The 12566-nt window shown below is 41.7% G+C and overlaps 1 protein-coding gene across 7 annotated transcripts in view; it reads right to left on the minus strand.

Annotated features, from left to right (window-relative positions):
* SERGEF (secretion regulating guanine nucleotide exchange factor) overlaps nucleotides 1–9465 on the minus strand; it is a 157559-nt gene extending 148094 nt beyond the window's left edge. For all 7 annotated transcript variants that reach the window (XM_069857721.1, XM_069857723.1, XM_069857719.1 and 4 more), the window contains exons 1-7: nucleotides 9419–9465; nucleotides 5901–6039; nucleotides 5018–5173; nucleotides 4581–4675; nucleotides 2425–2485; nucleotides 1539–1652; nucleotides 1180–1242 (exon numbers count right to left, since the gene is read on the minus strand). In XM_069857721.1, the coding sequence (XP_069713822.1) occupies nucleotides 1180–1242; nucleotides 1539–1652; nucleotides 2425–2485; nucleotides 4581–4675; nucleotides 5018–5173; nucleotides 5901–6039; nucleotides 9419–9442 (652 nt within the window). In that variant the 5' untranslated portion in view covers nucleotides 9443–9465. The remainder of the gene's footprint in view (nucleotides 1–1179; nucleotides 1243–1538; nucleotides 1653–2424; nucleotides 2486–4580; nucleotides 4676–5017; nucleotides 5174–5900; nucleotides 6040–9418) is intronic.
* Between the last annotated feature and the right edge of the window lie 3101 nt (nucleotides 9466–12566).

The raw sequence follows: 12566 nt of genomic DNA on the forward strand, positions 1-12566 counted from the left end.
ATATTTTAATTAATAACAAGTATCTTGCAGGATGAAGGGCAGCAATAGCATCACACTAGTAAAATCTTTAGCACTTAATTTGTTAACCTTGTTCCCCCTGCTGCCAAATAGACTGCTCTCTTAAATAAAAAGCAAAAGCATGAAAGACTAATCTGCTCACTCTCTAAATAAAGCGCTAATTAGCTAAAGTAGAATCTATTTGTCCTTATAGTGTTCTTTGCTAATCGCGCATACACTTTGGATCTCAGAATTCAATATAATTTACATCTTGTAACATCTCCCCATACAATTAAATCTCTGTAGATCTGCATAAGCAAATACTCCAGTGCTCCATTAACTATGACAGAGATACCAGATGGCTGCATATTTGCTAAAAACTTATAAAGTTTGGCAAAGGCTTGTCTTCATAAATTTCCGTATATTTTCTGCACTTCAAAACTGTAAGATGACAGCATGAAAAGCTTCTGTTTCCCCTCCTCCTAGTCTGCCAAAAAAAAGAAAAAATCTTTACTACTTAATACCCCAGCAGGGAGCAGTGCCTAAAGATCAAAGAACAAATGGCAGACTTATGGCACTTCTGGATGTGCCTAAGCAATTAAAGTAACTTCCTACTGCTTTAAATAAGCCTTGTGCTCTTACATTACGTCACACAGATCTGCACACTGTCATATTAGGGCCATCTAAGATAGCTTCAGACCATCTCACATCCTGGCACAGTACAGCCCCCTACAGAGGCATGAGTTCACGCAGCAGAAGCTGAACAGTCTCAGCAGCCTTTCCTGAGACAAACACTATAGACAAAGGGTTGCACTGGCTCCAGCACTCATCAATCCAGAGATACAATGCAGCATGATGCTGCAGCCCCAGAATTACCCAATCATGTGCTTCCACAAATCCTTTCAGAGTTTCTGACCACTAAGTAGAGAGCCCAGACCATGACTTACTCATAAAGGCTAAGTCACACCTGACCATAAGAAAAAACACACAATTTGGAGAATTCAAAACTTGAATCCAGCTCTTAAAAAACCAACAGATCTCAGAATCCAGAACTACTACAAAACAATTAACCAGCACTAACAAGGCCAGATCACATTTTACCAGTCTAACTAAAACATTTCCAAAGCAAAAAAGCCTTTCTAGATTGAGACAAGGACTTTCACCTCTATACCCAAGGCCTACCTGTGAGTGACACCGAATGATAGGAGCCTGCAGCAACCCTCTTCACCTTTACACCTTCCAGGCCTAGAGAAAAGTTAGTCTCATAAAATTCATACATCAGATATTTCATGTATAGACATAAAACAGAGCTGAGTTGTTGAGTGCAACAGGATGATTAATTTTTTAACAAAAGCCTCTAGTTTTGGTCCATAAACATTGCAACACTCACCATCATCCCCCTCATAGATTACGACCTTGTATGTCCGTTCCATGCTTCAGATACTCCACTACACATTTATAATACCAAATGGCTCTATATGTCACCCCAAATTATATTTCTGCTCTATCTGCCTTTGCAAAAGAATTGAATTCCTGATTACCTGTTACTTCACAGGGCTCCTTTGCTGTCAAGAACAGGGGGAGGGGTTTTCCTTGGTTTGCACGCTTTGCCCGAGATGCCATGCCAGTTCCCCACTGAAACACCAAACCATTCTCTTTCCAGAGTAAACACAAATAGAAGAAATTAGAACACATCAACCACCAACAAAACCACCTAACTCATTAATTAGTTTTAAAGGGACATTCACATTTTCTCCAATTCAAATTACACTTTAAAAGACCTTTATGCCATATAAAACATACTTCATAAATAAACAGATTACTCTGGTGAAGTCATCAAGTACCAAACAGTTGTAGTCTCATTTATACATGCAAGAAAAATAAGATACTCCGAGACATATCAGGACATAATGTCATACATTATTGAGGATTCAGTAACAAAGTACCATAGCTGCAGCACCTCAGGAAGGGACACAATTTATTTTTTACTCTGAGTTCATTGCACTTTCTCTGCCCTTTCTTTCTCCTCATGCTAATTTGTTCATGCAGTCCAGCACAGTGAGGGAGTGAAGACGCTTGTCTTCCCCTCAGGACCTTTCAGAGACTTGCCCTAGCCCTCAATCAAGATGAGCATAGAACTCCAGAAAGCTTAATTCCCACTGTTCGTACAGGAAAAGGAATCCAGCTCTTCTTCCATGCATCTCCTTTGCATCTTCAGCTAGATTCCACTACTTGGAACCCATACTACAGTTCATGTAAAACTAAACCAAAATAAAACAGCACATGCAGTTTGTTGACCCTCCACTGTATAACAGATAAACAGAAGCTAAAGTAAATTTCACCTTCATTCCCTGCTCACTCCCTCCAAGCCATTAAAACTCCATTTCATTTGTTACCTAAATGTCACAAGAAAGACAACACATTTACCTGTAGCAGCAAGAGCATGCCTCAGTCCTGCAGCAACATCCACCACCTTCTCTTTGAGAGACTACTCAAGTAAAAAATGAAATATATGTTTTAGTTGCTTTTTGCATTTAGTGCCTCTAAAAGCAAAACATGCCAAACACAGAAGTGGAACAACATGAAAATAGTTCTCGCATGTCAGTCTGCATGTCACAATGCACATCAACATTTTGTATCACAGAAGTAAATTTGTCCCATCTTGAATAAAGGAAAAGCAACTGGGTGTACGGGTTTGTGGCAATAAATAAAAAGCCACAGTCAATATGGTCACATGAAAAAAGGAACCTTCCTGGCAATACAGATATGTTTATTCCTTAATTTTAGCCCTGCTCAAGAATTGCACCAAAACCTTTGGAGCAAATACCAGTGACAAACAGTAATAAGTCCCATCAAGCTCTTCAGTCTTACCAAGCCCTCGGACCACAAACACCACAATTGATTGTACCACCTACACCAAAGATCACTCAATGCAATCATGCAAAAGAAGTCTATACCAAGTCACACACGCATAAAATGAGTGACTTGATTTTGCACAAGGTACTTCAATTCTGGCACTTCTCCATTTCTGCATATTCTGCAAATTCTTCTTCTCACAGATGTAACACTATTTAAAATAGATGGCATTAAGCCCAAGCATTTAACAGGATACAAACCAAAATAGAAAGTATTTCAGATAAACGAAAGGTATTTACACAGATTCAGATTAGCATTGTCAACAATACCAATTTCAAGGCACCATACCAGAATGATGCTCCCAGGAAACATCAAGGATACAGAAACATCAGGTGAGTTAACCCCTATTCAGTTGGGGTTACCTCATAGATCAGCTGTTCTTCCTCTCCTACATTAAAAAAAGCAAAGGAGCATCTGGCATGAGCCATGAGGCCAAATTTCTTATCTGAGAATCCTGTCTTCTCTGTAGCTATTGCTTTCATTAGACATGAAAGGTCATGTGGATGGAAAAGAATTATATTAGTGTTCTCCAAATAAGAAACTGCAGTGTAAATTAGGGATTAATTAGAATTCCTGTGAGAAATTTATTTAAACTGTTAGGCTTATAGCCAACAACAGGAAAGCTTTTCTGGTGTTACAGAAGTCTCAGTACCTACTACTTAAAACATTTCAAAGCTATTAATCTGGGGCTACGTTCCAAGCTCCCTACTCACACCCAGCAGTGCCTCATCTACAAGTATCACCACAGATACACACATGACTTACAGGAACAACATGAGCTATGCTGTCAGAGTCCAGCATTTAGCATTTACAATGGAAGATACCCAAAAACAGAGCAAGTGTTATCTAACTTCCCATTCTATATTCTTGAAAGCTGATATTGTTGGTAAATACTGGAAGTTAGATAAGAAGCAAGTCAATGTACTTGTCAGTTCCTTTACATGCAAAAGTAAAGAAAGAAAAATCCCAAAAGCTATAAAATTAAAATTTATTCTCTCAAGTCTAATTTTCCTGCATCTACGTACTTTCTCACATTGCTATTATTTTGGGGGTGACAATGCTTTTTTTTTTTTCTAACTGGTTTCAGAACCAAGAAATAAAACTGCAGGTTCATTTGAGGAGGGAGAAACTCTTGAGTTACAAATACACTTGAAAAAACAGCATGCACTTGAACAGAACTGCAGCACAAAAGCAACAGAGAAGACGAATTGGCATAGCTAACTTTGCTGAACTCCATCATGCAGTTTATTTTTTTTAGGGGTGGACTATTCTGGCTCATATCTAGTATCCTGCAAACTTGAGGCAAAACTTCAGCTGAACTAAATTTGCACAGTTTCTCTAATTTCAGTATCACTTCTAAGCATCGGGCTCATTCTGCACATGTTATCAAAGTACATTATGAAATGTTATAATCCCTAGTGAAAGAAACAACTTTGTTAGGTGCAAGCAACTTCTCTGTATGAGAAAAGCAGCCTTAGCTTCTCATTTCTGGGTCAACAACCATCTTTGGTCCTTTACTTTGAAACTTTACTGTAACAGATAGACTCTATCACAAAACAGTTGAAGAACCTGACTTTAAGTCCCCTCGGATCAGATGATCTTTGTAGGTTGCTGGAAGCAATATAAACTACGGAGCTGTGAAACACAACTCCTTTATAAATCTTTACCTCAATCTTTTGTGGAATCAAGCATGGACTTGATATGTGAGGAACTCCTAATTGTCCAAAAGAGTTAGACCCACAGGACAGAACTAGGCCAGATCCTGCAAAATAAAGTTTTAGAGCCTGATCAATAAATCTCTGAGCGAAAGCAAAGCACTGTAACATTCTAACAAGCAAAATATCACAGCCAAGTAGCTCAAGAAAAGGACTTAACATGTCCTGTTTCAAAGTCCCTGAGGCCATAGGCTTCTGGTTTTACACATCATGTTCAGTAAAGGTCTAAAGTTCACTAGAATACAAGGAGAATAGAGCAATTTAATCTGCAAGGCAAACACCTTAAAACCTGCACGTGCCTGTGCATCACACAAGTAATAGAAATGTGGGACTTCTAGTGTGTTCTCTACATCAACACATTTCTCCAGCTACCGCAGAGACAGATTTACCTACTAATATGATGGTGAAATCCCAGCCACAGGCAACTTGTTTTACACAAAAGCTGGACAGGGCAGTGCACAAAGTAAAATGCAGTACATCCTCTGTGTGATTCAATCCCAACTGCCCATATTTGTTATGGCCACATACAAAGAGTTCTCCTGCACCTGGAAGAAAACCAAATGAAACAAAACAAACAAAACTTCACAAGAGTGTACAGGCCGTGAGACCCTGTGGCAAATAAAGACAATGATTATGTGTCATTTTAGGCACTGCAATCAAGCAAAAAGAATAAGAAGCAGTTATTTCTGACGCATCAGAAACACCTCTGAATAAGCACAGCTCTGGAGAGTTGGGTTTGTTAAGGAAGACAATCTACATGGTAAGACAGGCACCCCTCACTAATGAAATTTTGATGATGATGAAATTTTTTATCCTGTTTATATCTGTCTGTATACCTTCTTTCCCATAATTAGCTATGGCATATGGCAGAACCTTTCAAAGACCAGATGTTATCTTCTGCTCCTTACCCTGAAACTTCTCAAGACTGAATAACCTCGCACTTGACTCCTCCCCTTCCACCTGCCCAATCTGCTATACAGCAAAATGAACCGCTTTGTATGAAAAGCTGTTATACAAAACAGGTTAAGAAGTAGTCCTCACATGGCCATAAAGTAGCAGAAGATAAGCAAATCAGGAATTTCCCCAAAATATTGAGTTAATTTGGCATAGAAGAAACCTGTTCTGCCACTAAGTACTGGTTATTTCCTCAGAAACAGAAGCCAGAGATAGATGGCAGCACCAAATCAAGAGGGAAACAGGAGAGAAAAAAAAAAAGGAAGAAAAAAAAAGTGTTAAGACATCACACACTCCTTCCAAGTACAATGTTTTTACCAGTGATAACTGCAGAATGTCCCCCTCCTCCAGTAATGCTTTTAATGTCTTGACACTTGCAGGAAACGTCTTTCAATGGCTGCGGTACCAATACATCCTCTTTATGACCAAGACCAAGTTGTCCATAGCTGTTTGCACCCTTTAAATACACAGAGAAAAATAACACATTTCTTAAAAAGTTAGCAAAGAGAGATACATCTGCTCCTAAGAGCAAACAAGCTTAATGGGGATGTGTCACAGCTTAATCTGCCAGTATTTGCACCCGAAAATTCCCAAAAACGGTAACCTGCATTTTTACTGCTGTCACCACTGACCCCCTAAATTACAGACCAGGACTCACCTAAACTTGCCAACACTAAGGCTGCCCTTGCAAACCCAGTACTTTAAGAAATATACTAGAATTTATCTTGTTAGGACTTTAGCTGCAGGCTAACAGTTACTAAGTAGGAAAGCCTCATTATTAGGACAACTCCCACTTGTTTAATTTTAATGCAACTAATTCCCACTCATCACCAAGATCTTATTCATGCCAATGCTTTCTGGCAGTCCACCTACAAAATAAGATCAGAAAGACACGCTAATTTATTTTGGAACTTTAACAAGTAAAACAGGAACACTTACCCTCATTAACTAAGTCTCATTAACTTAAAGTAATCAAAATGAAAACATACCAACTATAATTATTATAAATTTGCAAGTACAAAACTATAGTCACAAAACCAATCATAGAAAGCAACTGCTGACAACATTGTAACATGTCAGAGAATCATAGAATAGTTTGTGTTGGAAGGGACCTTAAAGATCATCCAGTTCCAATTTCCCAGCCATGGGCAGGGACACTTCCCACCAGATCGGGCTGCCCAAGGCCCCCTCCAACCTGGCCTTGAACACCTCCAAGGATGGGGCAGCCGCAATTCCCCTGGACAACGTGTTCCAGTGCCTCACCACTTTCATAGTGAAGAAATTCTTCCTAATATCTAGTCTAAACTTGCCTCTCTCCAGTTTATACCCACTGCCCCTAGTCCTATCACTACAAGCCTTTGTAAACAATTCCTCCTCAGCTATCTTGTAGACCCCTCTCAGGTACTAGGAATTTCTTAGTCAATTTAAGCTCCATTTAATCATCCAACAGTTTGAACACCGACCTTCATTCACAAAGGCTGGTGCAGTCAATTTCCAGCCCCACATCAACATCCACACTGCTTCCTGTTGTGATCCCAGGGGCCTTCCCCTACCTCCCCTGTGTTCCTCTGCTCTGTGAGAATAATTGATAAGCTTTGCTGCAGGTGGCTTGTATGTTTAATTATCTGTCATAGAAACCTGTCTTGTATCAAGAGATAGTATGCAGACAATCTCCAGACATGGATAAATAACCTGAAAGAATGAACATTCTCTTAGAGTTCCAAGAATTTATTGATACACCTAATAATCTTGCATGCTGTAGTTGTCTTAGGTCAAGAGATAACTTGAAGGAAGTCTCCAGACATGGATGGTTAACCTAAAGAAACAGACATTTTTTGGGGACTTACACAGTTCTTTGTCTAGAACTAGTATATATACCTACTGCTTTTGCATGATGGCATGCCTTTTTTTAGAAGGGCATCCAATTCAGTGCCAAATTGTATAACATAAATACTATTCCCTTTGCCTCAAAGAATTTTACTTCTCAATATTTTACCAGTGAAGAAGTGTTTCTCACAGCTCCATTTGTCCCTGCCTCATGCAGGACCTGATGGACTTTTGAAGGACACATTTAGCAATAAGCATTTTGTACCTACAGAAACAACACTTCAGGCAAAAGCCTCTGGCTGCGGGCCTCCACCCAGCGCCACCAGACAGGCGAGATGTCAGGATTCAAGGTCAACAGACAGAGGAAGGTGTTGAGGCAGAACAAGGCGTCTCAGTCACTACTGCTGGCAGGTAGCTTGATCATGTTGATGCAGTGAAAAGCCAGACTCAATAATCAATGCCAATTTGATTATTAAGTAAGGTATCATTTAACACGATGTTGGGCATGCAGGGGATAGCTCCACCTAATGTGCATACAACTTCTAGCACAATTCACAAAGGCTAAATACAGTCAAAGCATACATATTCATCACTTTCCCTGGAACAGGTGTGTCTGTTATAATCATAGAATCACAGGATAGTTTGGGTTGGAAGGGACCTTAAAGATCATCTAGTTCCAACTCCTTTGCCATGGGCAGGGACACCCCATTAGACCAGGCTGCCCAAGCCCCCATCCAATGTGGCCTTGAACACCTCCAGGGATGGGGCAGCCACCACTTCCCTGGGCAACCTGTTCCAGTGCCTCACCGCTCCCATGGTGAAGAAATTCGTCCTTCTGTCAAGCCTAAATCTGCCCTTCTTCAGTTTATACCCATGGCCCTTAGTCCTATCACTACAAGCCTTTGTAAACAATCCCTCCTCAGCTTTCCTGTAGGGCCCTTTCAGGTACTGGAAGGCTGCTCTAAAGTCTCCTCAGAGCCTTCTCTTCCCCAGGCTGAGCAAGCCCAACTCCCTCAGCCTGTCCTTGTACAGGAGGTGCTCCAGCCCTCTGATCATCCTCATAGCCCTCCTCTGGACCCGTTCCAACAGTTCCCGGCATTCATTTCCATAAGTTCCCTCTCTTTGGTGCAGGTGCTCTGCCCTCTGGGACTCTCAGGCTAGAGGCTTCTGGAAGAAGGCTTGCAGTCTTCTTCACTGTGAACATTTCAACTCTCCTTCCTGCACACGCTCTCGGACAGCCTGAGCACCTCTTCAAGGTTGCACCTGGTCCTAGTTGGTTCTTCTTTCTCTTTATCATTGCACTATCCCGTTATCTGGCTTCATCAGATGCAGTCACACACTTTCCCACTCTTTCTAATGGCAGTCTTGTTAAAATTCCTCGTAAGTGTAAGTATCCAGGCACAGGCTAGCTAAAAGTTATTATTCAAGCTAATCCTGTATTTTAGTTCTAAAATCACTAGGTCAGAAAAAAACTCTTAGATCTACTCCAACCATTCCTGTCTGCCACTAAACCATGTCCCTGAGCATCTCGTCCACTGTCCCTTAAACACCTCCAGGGATGGTGACTCAACCACCTCCCTGGGCAGCCTGTTCCAGTGCCCGATGACCCTTTCTGTGAAAAATATTTTCCTGATGCCAGTCTGAACCTCCCCTGGCGCAGCTTGCGGCCGTTGCCCCTTGTCCTGTCATCTGGGAGAAGAGGCCAGCTCCCTGCTCTCCACAACCCCCTCTCAGGTAGTTGTAGAGCAATGATGTCTCCTCTCAGCCTCCTCTTCTTCAGGCTGAACAACCCCAGCTCCCTCAGCCGCTCCTCTTGTTCTCCAGCCCCTTCACCAGCTTCGTCGCTCTTCCCTGGACATCACAAAAACTATACATAACCTTCAACTACACTATAGTAACTTATAATACATAATCTCTTCCTTCAGCGCCTCAGTCCCTGCTGCCGCAGGCGGTTCGATCGCGTTACTCCTTAACCCCCCCGGCCCGCAGCCCCGGCCTGCGCCGCTCACCCAGGCGAGGAGCCGCGGCTCCATCCCGGCAGGAAGAGGCGGGGCGGGGGCGGCTCTGCCGGGGCTGCGGGCGGACCCGCCCCCAGAGCGCCGCCCCACGAGCTCTCGAGGGTGCCTCTTGGAGCTTTGGAAAGCGGGCTGGGCCTGCTTTGTCAGGGCTGGGCAACGCGAGGCAGCGAGCTCCATCGACCCCGTGCAGCGGGACAAGAGCTGGGACAGGGTGGATTTCCCACGTGTATGAACTTCTCCAGAAACCTACACATAAGGAAGAACTTAAAACCAAATAGGTTTGGGTTGCAAGGGACCTTAAAGATCATCCAGTTCCAAACCCCCTGCCATGGCAAGAGACACGTTGCACCAGACCAGGCTGCCCAAGGTCTCATCCAACCTGGCCCTGAACAGCTCCAGAGGCAGCCACAGCTTGCCTGGGCAACCTGGGCCAGCACCTCACCACCCTCAGAATGAATTCTTCCTTGTATCTAGTCTAAACCTGTCCCTCTCCACTTTACACCCATTGCCCCTTGTCCTATCACTACAAGCCTTTGTAAACAGTCAACTTCTCTAGACACAAGGAAGAATTTCTTCACCATGAGAGTGGTGAGACGCTGGAACAGGTTGCCAAGGGAAGTTGTGGCTGCCCCATCCCTGGAGGTGTTCAAGGCCAGGTTGGGATCTTGGGCAGCCTGGTCTGATAGGAGGTGTCCCTGCCTATTGCAGAGGATTGGAACTAGGTGATCTTTAAGGTCCCTTCCAACCCAAACTGTTCTATGATTCTATAATCTTATGCACGTTCTACTACATTCTAAGGTCTAATTTATGTTATTATGAACTTCCCAACAATCAAATCTCTCGCTAATTTGGAGGTTTGGAGCCAGCCCTGCCTGACTTAGTATTTGAGGCAGGGAAAGTCTGCAGACAGAGGTGATCACAGAAGACGACACATCTGCTCAGCACAGATCACACTGAACACAAGATTTTATCACCTCTAATGAATGAACGCTGTCTAGAAAAACAGTCTGAAAGAAAAAATCCTCTCAAAGGGACATTGTAACTTTCAAAAAACACAGTTACTTAAGTGAAATTTAACTCCACTTTAGCTAAAAAAAAATTTAAAAATCCACTTTTTGTAATAGTAACTACTTCTTGTATCATCACCAAACCGCCAGAGCATGAGTACCCCGGCTGTGGTGCTGGCAGAGCCCCAGGATGGTGGGGAGCACCCACTGGGCCAATAAACGCTTCCTTAACGCTCACCCATTCCAACAGAGAGACTCGGGGGAAAACAAATCCCTCCTCAAATAACCATATACTGCTCCCACTGGACTTCAAGTCACACGCGGACTATCTGAACCACAGAACAAAACACATCAACCCTTAGTCAGAAGCAAGTGCTTTGTGTTTATTGCTACAGTGCCAAAGTAAAGGCTTATTTTTTACTTCTACTGATTACCAACAAGTCATTTATTTCATCGACACTTAAAGCCTTCACAATAGTTTAAAATATTTAATAGCCATAAGGTTTGGATGTGTGAAACCAGGCACACCTGTTGTGAATGCTACAGAAATGCCTGCTTTTTTAAGGTTTCATACTTGAGAGGTATACATAGGCCAGACAAAGATTTGAAGTAACACAGATCTATGTATATTTCAACAACATAATAATCCCAACTCATTTACAAATGGAGCTGAATATTAACTGTTAACAGAGGAGCAGACAAAATAGATCTTCCCTTACCACTCAGTTACAAGGTTTCTTCGTCAGAAACACACAGCTCCTAAAATCCATTTTGAAGTATAAAGTAAGCCATAAACGTAGAACATACTTCTATATTTTACTTTAAAAAAAAAATACATACTGGGTTAATAGTCACAGAAAACAATATCTAGACTTGATTTAAACAGTGAATATATTTGGAAAGATTGGGCCAGCAATTGTTTTTGGAGTAGATGTGGTCTACTAGGAAGCACAAGAAGCACAAGTAGATTTTTCAATTGCAGAGGTTCATTAAAGTCCTTTCTCAAAATCCTGGACTAGGATCTCCGGTGTATTTAAGTTGCCAGTCCATTTTTCCAGCGACCCTCAGACCTGCAAATTCTGGATTTCCTGAAAAGCACTAGAATCAGTGCCTAGCATGCTATTAAATACACCCTACATGTCACAGATTTTCCGTTCAAACATATCATATCCTGTACACACATTCATTTCATTGGCAGAGTTGACACAAACAGCAGCCGGCACAGCTTTATGCAGCTACGCAGGACACTTGAAACTATGGAACTCTGAGAACTGGGAAGTTTGCTACCATGAGATGCAGACAATTCAGCAGGACACTGGAATTAGATACACTTTATGCTACAAGGCGTTGTGGCACTTGGAGCCACAGAATCCCTATGAAATGTTTCAACCTTTCAGTTACCATTTGCTTGATAGAGAATTAAGCGGTTCAGGCCTAGTAAAGAAGAAAGAAAACGTATCTTTGAGCAGCTTGTGCAGGTCAATAAAGCAAGCAAGCAATCAATAGGATATTTTATCTTACAAAAAGCCAAATTAGACTACAAACTTTATCTGTTATTTTAAGCTTTGGTATTATTTTAGTATTAATGAAATTATTTTGAATATTAAATTGTAAATTGGAAATGATTTCTGGCTTTGTGCTAAGTCAGTATTTGATGGCTTGCTATATTTTTTGCTATATGAATTCAATCAGGAAAAAGGCAAATGGTATTTCTGTAAGGAAACTTCTTCCCTCAGGTGCAGTATTAAGGACAGCAACAAAAATCCTGACTCTGAGCCATCAAAAAATCTCTTGAATTAAACAGAACTGGGATTTCACACAAGAGCTCTGTATCCTGCCTTACACTAAGAGCATGCCAAACACAGCACATCTGAAATTCTTTGAGGGCAAGAACAATCCCTTTGAGAGCAAGATTTGGCCCTTCAATTTTATCACAGTGAACCTCCAGCTATTTGTGCCCTGATGCCTGCGTTGTAATCATTTGAGTTTTAAACTTGGTAGCCCAGATTCAGAAGCACCAACTGATTACCTATAGCTTCTATGCAATAAAGTCTGCAATGCTATAAAATCAGTAGCATAGACTACTAGAGTACAAAATAGACTTTTCCCTGTGGCAAATTACTCCATCATTG

The sequence above is a fragment of the Phaenicophaeus curvirostris genome, chromosome 5, assembly GCF_032191515.1.
Source record: "Phaenicophaeus curvirostris isolate KB17595 chromosome 5, BPBGC_Pcur_1.0, whole genome shotgun sequence".
In the NCBI taxonomy this organism is placed as follows: domain Eukaryota; kingdom Metazoa; phylum Chordata; class Aves; order Cuculiformes; family Cuculidae; genus Phaenicophaeus; species Phaenicophaeus curvirostris.